The 15,925-nt window shown below is 40.4% G+C and overlaps 1 protein-coding gene across 4 annotated transcripts in view; it reads left to right on the forward strand.

Moving 5' to 3' along the window:
* PDGFD (platelet derived growth factor D) overlaps positions 1-9,818 on the forward strand; it is a 269,444-nt gene extending 259,626 nt beyond the window's left edge. For all 4 annotated transcript variants that reach the window (XM_081545892.1, XM_081545895.1, XM_081545894.1 and 1 more), the window contains one exon: positions 7,152-9,818. In XM_081545892.1, coding sequence (XP_081402018.1) covers positions 7,152-7,277 — 126 coding nt within the window. In that variant the 3' untranslated portion in view covers positions 7,278-9,818. The remainder of the gene's footprint in view (positions 1-7,151) is intronic.
* Positions 9,819-15,925: the final 6,107 nt, after the last annotated feature.

The raw sequence follows: 15,925 nt of genomic DNA on the forward strand, positions 1-15,925 counted from the left end.
TGCAGTGAGGAGAGAGTTCCATATCTGTACCATCCAATCTGGTAGTCACTAGCAACACGTGGTTACAGAGCACTTGAAATGTGTGTGATGCAAATGAGAAACTGAATTTTTAAATTCTATTTAATTTAAACTAATTTGAATGTAAATAGCTGCACATGGTTAGGGGCTCCCATAGTGAATAGCATAAGCCGAGACACGACTCTGCCTCTGGCGCTTATAGCATCTAAATCATTCCAGTCACTTAAACAATGAAAAAATTACTTTGGATGATTTTTTTAACTTTAAATATAAGAATTTTGTATTAAAAATGTGTTGCCCATTAAATGTAAGAGGTAGAAGATATAAGCAGATATTTATATGTGAAACAAAAGGTTGATTGGAGATAATAAAATATTGAGATTTAGACTTGAGATAAAAGAATGGTACTTTTAATTTTTACATGTTTTAAGCATCTGCCATTGAAACAAATTTAGCTAAAATTGCAAACTGAGACCAAGAAGACAGGAAAACAATATTTTTCCAAAAATTTGAGGGTTATGATTATAACAAAAATCACAAAAATCTTTATTCTTTTTCTGGAAACAGCATTTCTAGAGTTTATGTAGAGTCTCCCTACTTCTTTCTCCCTCTTTGAGTGAGACCATGAGAAGATTCTCTTGCAGGCCTTTCCTTTCTGTTCCTATATGAGACAAGACAATAGAGGAAAAGAAAATCACACAAATGAAGACAGAATATGTGGATTCACTTGAGAGGCCACCCTGGACCAGCACCTAAAACTCCCCAGGGCCTCAGGTTTCCTCTTTTACTCCCTATGATAACCTACAATTTTGAGTTCCCAGACAGATCTGAAATTATATATCTGTTCACCACTCCCTAAATCTTATCTTGCCAAGATTGTGTTAGGAATATAAACAAGTTGGTGGTTGAAATGCTAAGAAAATACAAAAGAACAAAGATATGATCTGGAACATTAAATGTGTGTGAAAGTGAAAGTGAAGTCGCTCAGTCATGTCCGACTCTTTGCGACCCCAAGGACTGTAGTCTACCAGGCTCCTCCGTCCATGGGATTTTCCAGGCAAGAATATTGGAGTGGGTTGTCATTTCCTTCTCCAGGAGATCTTCCCAACCCAGGGATTGAACCCAGGTTTCCCACATTGTAGGCAGACGTTTTACCGTATGAGCCACCAGGGAAGTCCTAAATGTGTATAGACTATGTATAAAAGAAGTTAACCACTCATCATTAGTAACACCTGTGCTGCTTATCTCTTGGGCATCCTGGGACAATGAACGCCTCTGAAGGCTGTAAAGCACTAGACAGATGTGGGTGGAATATCCTGCGAGTGTGGTCAGGCTTGCTCCCTTCTGACTCCCTTACAGCCTTGATGACTCACTGGTGCCAGGACCCTCTAAGTACAGCAAAGTGCATACCTCCTTTTCCTTGTAGATCTGGATTCATATTAGGCCTTCTTGCCAAAGTTTAGCAAACCTGCCTTCGGGCATGATACTCCCCAACTAGACAAAGACCCCTTGGTGACACGAATGATACTCAGTGTTAATACATGCTCTGAAACTTGGTACCCAGCTAAGCTTCCAGCATGTTTTCTGCGGTTGGTGGGCTGAACCTGTAGTCCTTAATCCTCTAAAATACCGTCAAAATCACTTACCTATTTAAGTCCTCTAAAGGTAGAACTGCGGCTGAATACACCCCAGAGTGCTCACAAGAAAATTTCGATTATAAGTAAATGTCCACAGACGTCAAGATTGCATTTTCAAAATTCATGAGGGTTGTATAGACCCACACTATAAGCCCAGTCTTTAGTCACCTTCATGCTTAGCTTGTCAGAGAAACGTTGCTGAACTCTGTTATTTGTGTCTTTCTTACTGAGGACTGTATCTCAGGACTTGGTATCACTCCTTCCCTTAGAATCTCAATCTCCCTTGACACTATTACCTTCAAGTTGTGCAATTACCCAGGTAGAAAATAATATGTTTTCTCGTCTCAAAATATTTTTGCTTGTAGTCACTTTAGGTTTCAGAAAGGTTAACTGTATGCACATTTTTATAAAGTCTATAAGCATGAAAGAAATCATAATGTAGGGAAAAATATGAAGCTTTTTTTCTTAAGAAAGTATATATACTGAATGCTGCCTGCTTTAGAAGTTGGGTGAATCTTAAGTAAACCGTTAATGATTCTGGTTTATATAGTCCTAAAATATGTATTTGTATTCCTACATCAGCCATTAGTTTGAGAACTGTTGCAAGGCCTTAATGACCTTTCTTTAATATTTCCAATAAACAAGAACCCAGCTCAGCAGGTAGCTTTTCTGTCTAGTACTGGTTTATTAGTGTAATAACTTTATGGCAATGATTCATTCAGTGGCTTATTGGCAACAAAGAGAATAATTGTAGTAAATATCTTTTGTGATATGGTAATTTGCAAACTGAGCATCTTTGATTTTGTGTAGTGATATGAAAGACACCAACTGCTTCAGTCATTCTCCATTTAATAAAAATCAACTTTCCCTGGCTTCATGTGGTTTTCCAGATGGTGGAGAAGGGTCAAGAATGCCATTTTCACCCATAAGTGATAAGAAATGGCTGGCTGCTCCTCCATGGATTTTTATTTCAGTGTGCGTGCTTGCAGCAGTGAATCATAGAGCAGAAAATAGGAAAGCATTTTGTGAAGGTACCTGTTAGTGAGTGTCCTACGGCGACTGTAATTAATTCAATGGTTCCTTCCATTTAAAGGTGACCAGATAACCCAGAGACAGTTTGCTTTCTCAGATAAAGGCTTTTCATTTTTCTTTTAACTTTTCGTGCTCTCTCGAATCAGCTTTGCTTTCTTCCTCCTTTCAATGCTGTGTACTTGAACCTAAGACTATTACATGGTCTGAAAGCTTTGAACATCAGTGCTGTGATCAGCCAGTAAAGCAGTCCAATTTCCACTTTGTTCAAACAGTGCTTTCCTGTCTTGTCTGGAAAAGTGTCTGCCAATTCATTTTTCTCCTCTTATCAGCAAAACACATATATACTAGGCTAACGTGGCTTAATATGAAACACAGGGAAAATCCCTAAACAATCAGGAGACCAGTTAGAAAAAACTGGCCAGGCTTGGCTCTCATCCCAAAGCACACAATTTCATTTCTAATCAAATGAGGAAGCAAACCAACGGAGCACTGATTTTATGGATGTCAGTCATGACAACTTATTAGGCACTGATAATGGTCTTTTTAAAAAAGAGAATATTTATCATCTGCTCAGCTTCTTAGGAATCATTTTCTTACTCTGAATAGTTCAACCTGCAGATCTGGTTTATTAGGGTTGGAAAATAGTGACTAATATTGGAGAAATTCTTGGCACTGTTGCAGGAACCCGAGAGTTAAGCTCCTTTAGGGCACTCTGACCAAGTGTGGTAGAGTAGAGCTTTCCCACCTGTCATAGCGGGGTATTTAACATCCCAAAATGCAGTATATGCTGCATCCATGGTTCGGTTACTCAGTCTTTCATGGAGAAGCAACAGTTTTTGTTTTCTTTAGAGACCAAGCAGGAGTGAACATGGGAGCAGGGAAAGGAAAATATCATTGTCACTCTGCTCTCAATACTTGCAATTCTGTTTCAGAATTGTAAAAGCCTTGCCAGTGATGCAAAGCATGGCCTCTTCATTGTGGCCTCTGGCTTGGTTTGTTTTGCGCCCCTCCCCTTGTTGGAGGTTGGGGTAGAAGTGAGGTAGGGGGCCGACAGGAAAGAGAGGCCCTGAACATAGGTCCCCACATTGTGAACTGGCAGCGCTACCCACCACGTCCACCGGGGTGCATCCTACTGGAATCCTACCGTGTTCCCAGCACCGGGCTGAGCAGAGCAGACAAAACTTCACCTTCCCGGCAAGGGCGTGCGCTGTGCTACAGGGAGACACTGCTGACCCCAGCCAGTGGCTCTGCAGCCTCAATCTCTCTCTTTCCGTATCTGAAAACAGTATCAGAAAAGTACCCGTATCATGGAGAAGGAAACGGCAACCCACTCCAGTACTCTCGCCTGGAGAATCCCACAGACAGAGGAGCCTGGCGGGCTGCAGTCCATGGGGTCGCAAAGGCAGACACGATTTAGCGACGAAACCACCACACCACCTATATCATAGTGTTACAGTGATACGCAAAACATTTAATAGTTCCAGTCATCACAGTGTGTGGCATCTAACAAATACTCATTAATATTAGTGGTTATTTTTGCTATCCTTCCCCTCAAAGCATTTGTTAATAGAAAGCATATGTCATACGAAACTATGTGATGAATAGTGTAAGTTCAGTAGAATTTAGGTAAAGAGGATAATATAATTAGCTATCAAAACTGGCAATGGGACTAGCTTTACCATAATCCAGTATTTGGAGAAGGTAATGGCACCCTACTCCAGTACTCTTGCCTGGGAAACCCCATGGACGGAGGAGCCTAGTAGGCTGCAGCCCATGGGGTCGTGAAGAGTCAGACACGACTGAGCGACTTCACTTTCACTTTCATGCACTGGAGGAGGAAATGGCAACCCACTCCAGTATTCTTGCCTGGAGAATCCCAGGGACGGAGGAGCCTGGTGGGCTGCCGTCTATGGGGTCGCACAGAGTCGGACACAACTGACGCGACTTAGCAGCAGCAATCCAGTATTTTTGTGCCTCCCTCGTGAACTCTTCTAGGCCATTCCTTCCCACCCCATCCCCCAACCCCAGTTTGTACTGACAAAAATACAAATATCCTTTTGAAGCTCTTCTATAAATGGGACAAGGTATTTCACTCTGTGTTATCAGAGCCCAGGCTCCTTACTTTAGTGACCATTGAACAAATGAGCTGCACCACAGAACTCTTATGGAAAAGCAGGCTAAATGTTGGGACTTACCTGGTGGTCTAGTGGTTAAGAATATGTCTTGCAATGCAGGGGACACAGGTTCAGTCCCTGGTCAGAGAACTAAGTTCCCACATGCTGTGGAGCATTTAAGCCTGCATCCCGCAACCCTCATAGCTCAGTTGGTAAATCATCTGCATGCAATGCAGGAGACCCAGGTTCAATCCCTGGGTCAGGAAGATCCCCTGGAGAAGGAAATGGCTTCCCACTCCAGTACTCTTGCCTGGAGAATCCCATGGACAGAGGAGCCTGGCAGGCAACAGTCCATGGGGTCGCAAGAGTCAGAGATGACTTAGCGACTAAACCACCAACCACCACCACTGAGTCCGGGCACTTGGGGGCCATGTGCCACACCCAGAGACTCTGTGGGGACCAGTGAAAGCTCCTGCGGGACCCAGTGAAGACCCCATACACCACAACTAAGATGCGATGCAGCCAAATAAATACATATCACCCCCTCAATGTCTTAAAAAGACAAACGCTGAAGTAAAGTGGATGCATGGGGACTGAGGGCTCTAGGCCTGGTTTTCCTAGTAGATGGTTTTGATTTGCTTATAACTTCAAACAGGTAATGTGAGGATGAGGGCATTGCTAGGAAGACAATCCACAGTAAAAAAAATTGGGGGAGGGGGCCATGAAAAGTTATACAGCCTAGAAAACAAGATTTCCTCACATCTAATCTTCATCTTGGGGCACAGTACACCAAGCGTCAGGGCCCCGTTTCAGTTCACACGTGTGCCTGGCACACCTTTGACACACAGAAGGAAACTGCCGCCACACCAGAGAGGTGCTGGTCCTTGGGTCCCAGTGTGCTGGAAGCCCAGAGAGCAACGCACTGCTCTCAGGCCCCCGTTGACAGAAGACCCTGGCACCTGGCCTCCCTTATACTCTCAGTTCTTCAGCCTGTAGACTGTGAATAAAGATGCCTTCTCTACTGTATGACAGACAAGGTTTGTCTTGGGGCAGACGAAATAGTGCATATGTGCAAATTTTGTGAAAACTACAAAATGCTACATAGTTAGTTGTATGGTAGTATCATGCAGAGTTTAAAGTCTAAAAGGGAAAATAGAACAGAATCAAAAATAAAGGCTAACAGGAGCCTAAGAATATAAATAAAGAAGCAATTAAATTGACTGTATATGGAAAACAAGTATTTATGTATATGATGGCAAATATTGACTTCAGTGAAGGCCACACTAGGAAAGAAGGTTTAGCTTCTATTTAAACTTAAAAATTTTTTAAATTACATTTACACCTATTAATGTAAAAATTTAAGGATGTGACTTATACAACAGATGTTGGATTGTTTTAAAGGCATTAATATGCAAACATTTCAGCAGAACATGATCTGTTTTGAATTATAAAAGGTATTATTCAATATACCTTAACAAATATGTAAGAATATACACACATTTTCAGTTATTTATGACCACTGACGAGGCAAAAGGTCTCACCTCACCCGCGCATTTAGCCACGCCCGCATCTTTGCGGGGCGCGGGTGGCGCGCTGGTTCTCTGTTGCTGCCCGCGGGCTTCCTCTCGCGGTGAGCAGGGGCTGCTCCGCAGGGCAGTGCAAGGGCTTCTCGCTGCGGTGGCCTCTCGTTTACAGAGCACTGGCTCCGGGCGCGGGCTTCCATGCTTGGGGCACAAGGTTTAGTTGCCTTGTGGCACGTGGGATCTTCCCAGACCACTGGCGGGTGGATTCTTAACCACTCTCCAGGGAAGTCCCCATACCAGCGTGTTAGGTCATAACTGTATTCGTTGTCCTGTCTACAGAGAGAATAATATCCTCAGGATTGTATTTATCCATAACACATGCTTTAGTCAGAAGACTTTGTGATATTAATAATATTTGGGACAGCACTTGGCACAAAGCAGGCCCTTAGCAAGTTATCAGTAAATATCTGCTTAGATACCTGAGATCCTCATGATCCTGCAGGTAGGTAATGCAGGAGGCATTACTCTGTGATCAGTGGATTCCGTTACTTTAAGGAGTTGGAGCTTGTCTATAACAATATTTGTATGTGTGCATTCTAATAGTGAGCCTGTAGATTTCATTGGATCCTCAAAGGCTTAAGAAGCAGTTGATTCATGTCAATGTATGGCAAAAACTATTACAATATTGTAAAGTAATTAGCCCCAACTAAAATAAATAAATTTATAAAAAAAAAAAAAAAAAGAAGCAGTTGTCATAAAGAGGATAAGTGGTATATAATTGAGTTAAATCCCAGGTACTTTCTAACAGGAAATGCTTCTTGTCCTAGGTGTTAAAGTTTGAACCTGGCCATTTCAAGAGGAGGGCCAGAGCGAAGCACATGGCTCTCGTTGACATCCAGTTGGATCACCATGAGCGGTGCGACTGTATCTGCAGCTCAAGACCACCTCGATAAGAGAATGCTCATGTACTTTCATTAAACACGAAAGAACCTTTGTTTTAAGGAGGGTGTGGTAAGAGACCCCTTAACCACCAGCAACCAAACTTACCAATAGCCTGCAAAGCAATGAATACAAGTGGTTGCTGAGTTTCAACCTAGCTTTGTTAGTGCCATGACAAGTAGAAAGGTGTATCATCAACCTTTATATCCAAGAATATAGGATTGCATTTAATAATAGTGTCTGAGGATATATATATATATATATCATCTCCATGTCTCTGTGTAAATAGACCAAATGGTTTACTCAATATATATAACCAGGTACACCAGAGCTTACATATGGTTTAATTATTTAGACTCTTAAAATCTGACAAAATAAGGGACATAGTAAATACATTAAACATGTCTTTGGAAGATTTGGAAGATTAACTTGTTTATTTTTAAGTTTTGAATAACAAAACAATTTTGGATCTTGCTCTTTTAAAGAAAGCACCTTTAATATTAAAAATCCAATAAATGAGGATTTCTTGTGTATACATCTTAATTATAAAAAGAGGGAAATATGGTTTCTGGAAAAAGATACATTTCTAGCCATTTTTCTCATGAGATATACTACATACTTGCCTATATAGACAATAATTACCTGTCTCCAAAAGCATGTCATCATAATATAGGCGCTTTAGAAATAAAGCCCTTAAGTCTTCTCTTAGTGTATCTTGCTGAGGCATGCAAACTCATTAATGCCTGTCTTCAAAAAATCCTCACAAGGTTTATTATTATTATCCTATGAAAGACAATGTATAAGCTGAAGCAGAATTTTGAATTGTTTCTTCTCAAAACCTTTCCACAAAAAGTAACTCCTTTGGAGAATGTCATGGGGGACTCTGTATGAGCCTTTCAAAATGATGTTCATTGGCAAGTTTGAGCAGTTGAAAGTAAAAAAATGTGAGCATTGAAATAATAACATAACTGGGAGTGGTGTGGAATATTTGATTGGGATCCATATTTAATAATGACTCATACTCTCCAGATTATACCAATTAATTTAATGTATCTTGCTTTTGTGTTCCTATCTCTTCCATAAACAGACATATATATATACACACACACACACATATATATATACACACAATGGCATTTTATATTTGGCAAGCCGTCATGGGTTACTTATAGCCCAGAAGCTTTTGTGCATTAAAACAACCCAATTTCATTGACGTAAATTCCTAAATGTGTACTCACTGTTCAATTCAGTTGAATTCCTGTTTGTAAACTAAGTGAAACGAGACCTGGGGTCTCTGGTTCTTTCCAAATCTACGGCACTTGTTCTAAGAAGCCACACTGCAAATTGTGAGAGCACAAGGTTGGCCCTGCACTACCCTAGGAAGTGGTTTTTGCATTGGTAGCTATTATTGGTACTTAAAGTAATTTTTCCTCCTTGGCTCCTTAATGTCTGTTTGGGCCTCAGGGACTGACTGCAGGCATAGGAAGTGATTCATCACTCTCCAAAGCAAGCCTCTAAGAGAGCAATACTGAAATCAAGATAGCTCTGGAGCCGCTCAGAGAGAAGGACATTCTCTTCTTGCCTTGAAAGAATAAAGAAGAGCCCGTTTCTTCCCTGAGTCTAGGGCCCTACTGAACACAGCCAAGGTGAACGAGGGATGTGTGACTGGGGCTCATTAATTCCCAGTGTCAGATGAGCAGCCTATATATATTTGGATTTCTGATCATGATGTTTTCAGGACCAAGTTCTCAACTGTCTTTAGGAGCTCATTTCTGCTCAGCTCTTTGAAAGGTCAATGCTTATTGAAGATATTCCTTCAAAACTTCCCTGAAAGTGTCCCGTGTTTTTACTTCAAAGGATGACTGTTAAATACTCTATTGTTGAGTTGTCCAAACTCCAGAGCACAGTCAGAAAGAGCACAGGCAGACCCTCTAATAATCAGGAACCACTCTTCCCCTGCAAGCCTCTTGCAAGCTTCCTGTGAAAACATAGGATTCCTGGACCAAAACCAGAATTTGAGTTATATCACTCTAACTTGTTCAAAGGTTAAGTATGAAAAATTAGAGTGTTCTACCCAATTTTCAATAAACCTTCCAGGCTGCAATGACCAGGATGGTTTTCAGTTAAAGCCCTATCTCGACTTTTTATTTATTAGCTGCCATGTAAGCATGCATTCTCACTCACTTCTTTTTTTTATCCTTTCCTGAGTGTTTTATTAAAACTTCTCCCTTGGTTATCTGTTATCTATTGCGCTTCCAACATGTAGCCAATAAATCTGTTTCATTGCCATCAAAGGAATAAAAAGCTCACCATACAAATTACATTTCAAAACAAATCCTAATAAATCCTCATTTCTGCGTGGCTCACTCACCTGGAATAATGCCTTCTGTTCAGTATGTTATAGGGCAGAGCACTTTCATAAGTAGAATTTTTTCTGGTTTTTTTTTTTTTTGGTCATATTGGTAACATGCAGCTTTTTCCTCTCATAGCGTTTTCTGTAACAAATGTAATTTGCCTCTTATCTTCATGAAAAATAAATATTGCTTACAAACAAAGCTTCTCCATTATTTAGTACTCAACTGCAGTTTTAAAAGGTACATAATGGTACAGACTTACTTCCCCAAATACATGCAGCTGCCTGGAGTGACAAGGTTGGGTGAGCTCTGCAGGCCTGGTTTTAGAACATTGTTCCCTGAAAACAGGATTTTACCCTGTCCCTTCTGGAAGCCACTGGAAACCGGAAATGAGGTGGGACTTGAGTCGTGCTGTTTTTTTGCTGCTCTTGGGGCTTCTTTGTTTGACTGTTTCCCTGCAGGCTTTTTTTTTTTTTTTATAAATTTATTTATTTTAGTTGGGGGCTAATTACTTTACAATATTGTAATAGTTTTTGCCATACATTGACATGAATCAGCCATGGGTTTACATGTGTTCCCCTTCCTGGACCCCCCACCCACCTCCCTCCCCATCCCATCCCTCTGGGTCATCCCATTGCCCTGGTCCTGAGCCCTTGTCTCATGCATCGAGCATGGAATGGTGTTCTGCAGGCTTTTAGTAGAAGATATCCTCCTCTGACATTCTTTGCTTTGGAGAGTCCACAGGCTGTCTCTCCTTTCGGGCCCAAAATCAATAACATCATGTTCACCCTCACACCTTCACCCATCTAGATGGACACCACAGCTGGTGGGTCAGTGTTAACCAGCTTTTTTTTGCAATATGAGTTTATTTCATTATTTAGAACCAACCCCCTCAACAGAATGCCTAAACCTGCAAAATACTTTAAAATGATCCCAGATATTTCAAAATACTAGATTTTAAGATCATACATAGTTTTCCCTCATAACATGAGTGCTTTCAGTAAATTACAAACCATGTAAAATTATGTGAAGGCAGATGATCAATCTGGTAGCATTTGTAAGGATTCCTGGGAAGTGATCTGTGGGAGCTGGGGGCTTTTCCTCCCAGCAGGTGAAGGCTGAAAGCGTCATAGTGCATCAGAGAGAAAGCTAGAAGGCCTTGGATATAGTGACAAATGTGCCACTTTGTGGAACTGCTTAGGGGCTACTCTCCTATAGAGTCTGGTGTGTGCCTTGTTGGTGGGGGAGGCGAAGAGACAAAGCATAAAGAGCTCATCTTGCTGTAGGAACTTGTGCTTTTGCTTGTAGCCTTGGTCTTCATCCCACTGAAGACAGGATGGCAACTGCACCGTGCTGGGTGAAACTCTGCCACTTTATTTAGTTCAGTAGTGTTGGATTTTGGGGAAAAGGGAGTAGAGACATGTATTTTGTGGCAAGAATCAATTTTACCCCTGGAAATATCAGCTAATGTGGACTCAAAGTATGGGGAAAAAATGAAGCAAGGATAGGTAGACTGGTTTATTTATATAACTTGGATTTTTATGACAAAAATTGTACTAGTCATAGATATATAAGCAGTATTTTAATGCAGATATGTTAAGAATGTTATTTTATTTCCTGAAATACACACATGTCCAGTTTTATATTAAGAGGAACTCAATAGATGTCCAAATTGTTCATATTCTCCTAGTGTCCTCTGGTAGAACATTGTGTTCATAGATTAGTATGCATGCCTGAAATCCTAGGAAATACAACTTTGTTTATTGATAGCTCTGATCAAATATGCTGGAAGAGAATATTTATAAGTCACTGATTTTATTGACATTCACTTAAATTTTGTTGTTTTTAATGATCAACTTAAAGACTACATAGGCCTTTAAAACTTAACATAACACATTGAGATATCTCCTGAATATTGTAGTTAAACATCAGCAATGGAAAGCAGCTAACCACTTAATTTAAGATTTTGAGCTTTCTGTTCTTCTTACAGTTCAGAATTTACAAGTTAATCTTTATCTTTTTAAGCAAATTTTATTCATATAGATATCTCTAAGAATTCTCTAGCAGAACACATTAGGCGAGAGTATGGAGCTGAGTCCATAATAAATGCTAATATACTCAGTGCGGCAAGTCATGGGCCAAGAAATCTTCATTTTCTAATAAAGACATTTGATTTTCTAATTATTTTAAACTGTTGAGTGCTGGTTTCCAAGCTTAGTGGCCAGGAACAAAATGTTAAAATCACCCTTGGGTTCAATTTATATCTTAAATAATCCCTGGCATACAAATTCTCTTGTAAGAACTCAAGTCTTCAGGTTGTGTTCCTTAATCTCCATTTTTGGTTGAGGAAATATTGCAAATTCATTCTCTTCTAGTATTTTCTAGCCTTTCCTTTTTATTTGTGACTTCCACATCCCTTCTCTTCTGACCAATTTCTACCCCCCAGTCTTCAAATCAGAGAAAGTCAGGATGGGTGTGCACTTTAAAAGGCACAGAAGGTGGGGTCATTTGAGGAGATCAGATCCAATGCATGGTTTACCAAGTGAGAAATTAACAGGCTACAATTGCCAGCTGTTAAGAAATCACTGTGTTTTTGGAGCTGAACACATTAAGTGACTATTTCCCAATATTTTCCATTTTTATATAAACTTGAGAATATGGTGTAGATATTTATGACTTCTATCAAAAGAAATTTGGCCATAGTCACTATGGTGGAAACTGGTTAAACGTTTCACATATTCATATGAGGCATGCTTTAGACTTCAAAACGCAAGATCTACAACAGGGGATGAAACTAGAGAAAGATATTCTGGGTGAAATAAACAAATAAAAAACCCAAAGATTCCCCAGCAAAAGTACGAGGTAAATGTGGGCAGTTCAAAGACTAGTGAGTAAAAGTATCAGAAAGGAAAGGAATCTACATACAGGAACAATGGGTGATATGTTTGAAAAGGTAGATAAGTACCTGATTATGCAAAATCTTCTGTGGATGGTTAGCAAAAACTCTGTCTTTTACATGTGGGAGAGGAAGCCACAGAGGCCTCTGGACATAGTGCGAGCTTCAAGTGCCATGCACATCAGAGACAGAGTTAGAAGGCTTTGGGTACAGTCACAAGTCTGCCACTTTCTGGACATGTTTCTTATTTACAAATTGCCAGGATAAGATGTTTTCCAGGTTCTTCCCATAGATCAGTTCTGCAGTTCTGTATTTTGGAAAGTGGCAATTTGCAGGAAGGACAGAGGTGGATACAAGTGATGAACCTCCTAAAGTTGTAGTGAAACCAAGGCCCCCTAAAACTGAAGTCCTCTGCCACCCCTCAAGATGGAGAAGTATCACAGAAAGTGGGGGATTGAAGCTGCACAGGATCCTATGGTTTCCCCTCCACGCCAGGTACAGAGACCTTTCTTTGTCCCCCATTTCCTGTTTATAGTAAAAAGGTTTCCATCTCCTAGACCTGCCCTGTGTTCCAAAGGGCAGATTCTTTTAGGGGAGTGAGAGAATGCAGGAAGAACAGTGGTGCAGGATGGGACTTGAGCCTGGTTCCTCCTGAGGGGGTGTGTGTAACAATTTGATACATATCTCCCAGCTCCACTGGAACTGAGGCTCCCACCCAGGTGGAAGATGATTACCTCAGGCCTAAAATAAACACTTGGACCTAAGACTGGTTGGAATCAGAGGCTGATGATTGAGATCTCTGGAACACCACCCTGTTACCTCACCACCAACAAATCAGAGGAGGGTTCCACACCCTGCAGTGCTCCCTCTCCCCAAATTTTGCTTATTAAAACTTTTTCCCATATGATAATTTCAGCCCAGGTTCAATGCATGATACAGGGTGCTCGGGGCTGGTGCACTGGGATGACCCGGAGGGATGGGATGGGGAGGGAGGTGGAAGGGGGTTTCTGGAAGGGGAAAACATGTACACCCATGGCGGATTCATGTCAATGTATGGCAAAACCAATACAATATTGTAAAGTTAAAAAATAGATAAATAAACCAATTAAAAAAAAAAACCTTTTTCCCTAAAACCTATCAGTGAGTTCACATCTTTTTTTTTTTTTTAATAAATTTATTTATTTTAGTTGGGGGCTAATTACTTTACAATATTGTAATAGTTTTTGCCATACATTGACATGAATCAGCCATGGGTTTACATGTGTTCCCCCTCCTGGACCCCCCACCCACCTCCCTCCGCATCCCATCCCTCTGGGTCATCCCATTGCCCCGGCCCTGAGCATTTGTCTCATGCATCGAACATGGAATGGTGTTCTGTTTCACATATGATAATATACATGTTTCAATGCTATTCTCCTAGGACGTCCCACCCTCACCTTCACCCTCAGAGTCCATAAGACTGTTCTATGCATCTGTGTCTCTTATTTTGTCTCGCATATAGGGTTATCGTTACCATCTTTCAAATTCCATATATATGCATTAGTATACTGTATTGTTGTTTTTCTTTCTGGCTTACTTCACTGTGTATAATGGGCTCCAGTTTCATCCATCTCAGTAGAACCGATTCAAATGTATTTTTTTTAATGGCTGAGTAATATTCCATTGTGTATATGTACCACAGCTTCCTTATCCATTCGTCTGCTGATGGACATCTAGGTTGCTTCCATGTCCTGGCTATTGTAAACAGTGCTGCGATGAACATTGGGGTACACGCGTCCCTTTCAATTCTGGTTTCCTCGGTGTGTATGCCCAGCAGTGGGATTGCTGGGTCATATGGCAGTTCTATTCCCAGTTTTTTAAGGAATCTCCACACTGTTCTCCATAGTGGCTGTACTAGTTTGCATTCCCACCAACAGTGTAAGAGGGTTCCCTTTTCTCCACACCCTCTCCAGCATTTATTGCTTGTAGACTTTTGGATAGCAGCCATTCTGACTGGTGTGAAATGATACCTCATTGTGGTTTTGATTTGCATTTCTCTAATAATGAGTGATGTTGAGCATCTTTTCATGTGTTTGTTAGCCATCTGTATGTCTTCTTTGGAGAAATGTCTGTTTAGTTCTTTGGCCCATTTTTTGATTGGGTCGTTTATTTTTCGGGAATTCAGCTGCAGAAGTTGCTTGTATATTTTTGAGATTAATTGTTTGTCTGTTGCTTCGTTTGCTATTATTTTCTCCCATTCTGAAGGCTGTCTTTTCACCTTGCTTATAGTTTCCTTTGTTGTGCAAAAGCTTTTAATTTTAATTAGGTCCCATTTGTTTATTTTTGCTTTTATTTCCAATATTCTGGGAGGTGGGTCATGGAGGATCCTGCTGTGATTTATGTCAGAGAGTGTTTTGCCTATGTTCTCCTCTAGGAGTTTTATAGTTTCTGGTCTTACGTTTAGATCTTTAATCCATTTTGAGTTTACTTTTGTGTATGGTGTTAGGAAGTGTTCTAGTTTCATTCTTTTACAAGTGGTTGACCAGTTTTCCCAGCACCACTTGTTAAAGAGATTGTCTTTTCTCCATTGTATATTCTTGCCTCCTTTGTCGAAGATAAGGTGTCCATAGGTGTGTGGGTTTATCTCTGGGCTTTCTATTTTGTTCCATTGATCTATATTTCTATCTTTGTGCCAGTACCATACTGTCTTGATGACTGTGGCTTTGTAGTAGAGCCTGAAGTCAGGCAGGTTGATTCCTCCAGTTCCATTCTTCTTCCTCCAGATTGCTTTGGCTATTCGAGGTTTCTTATATTTCCATACAAATTGTGAGATGATTTGTTCTAGTTCTGTGAAAAATACCATTGGTAGCTTGATAGGGATTGCATTGAACCTATAGATTGCTTTGGGTAGTATACTCATTTTCACTATACTAATTCTTCCAATCCATGAACACGGTATATTTCTCCATCTGTTTGTGTCCTCTTTGATTTCTTTCATCAGTGTTTTATAGTTTTCTATATATAAGTCTTTTGTTTCTTTAGGTCGATATATTCCTAAGTATTTTATTCTTTTTGTTGCAATGGTGAATGGTATTCTTTCCTTAATTTCTCTTTCTGTTTTCTCATTATTGGAGTATAGGAATGCAAGGGATTTCTGTGTGTTAATTTTATATCCTGCAACTTTACTATATTCATTGATTAACTCTAGTAATTTTCTAGTAGAGTCTTTAGGGTTTTCTATGTAGAAGATCATGTCATCTGCAAACAGTGAGAGTTTTACTTCTTCTTTTCCTATCTGTAGTCCTTTTATTTCTTTTTCAGCTCTGATTGCTGTGGCCAAAACTTCCAAAACTATGTTGAATAGTAGTGGTGAAAGTGGGCATCCTTGCCTTGTTCCTGACTTTAGGGGAAATGCTTTCAATTTTTCACCATT

This window comes from Giraffa tippelskirchi, chromosome 11, assembly GCF_054371585.1.
Source record: "Giraffa tippelskirchi isolate mGirTip1 chromosome 11, T2T-mGirTip1v1.2.pri, whole genome shotgun sequence".
In the NCBI taxonomy this organism is placed as follows: domain Eukaryota; kingdom Metazoa; phylum Chordata; class Mammalia; order Artiodactyla; family Giraffidae; genus Giraffa; species Giraffa tippelskirchi.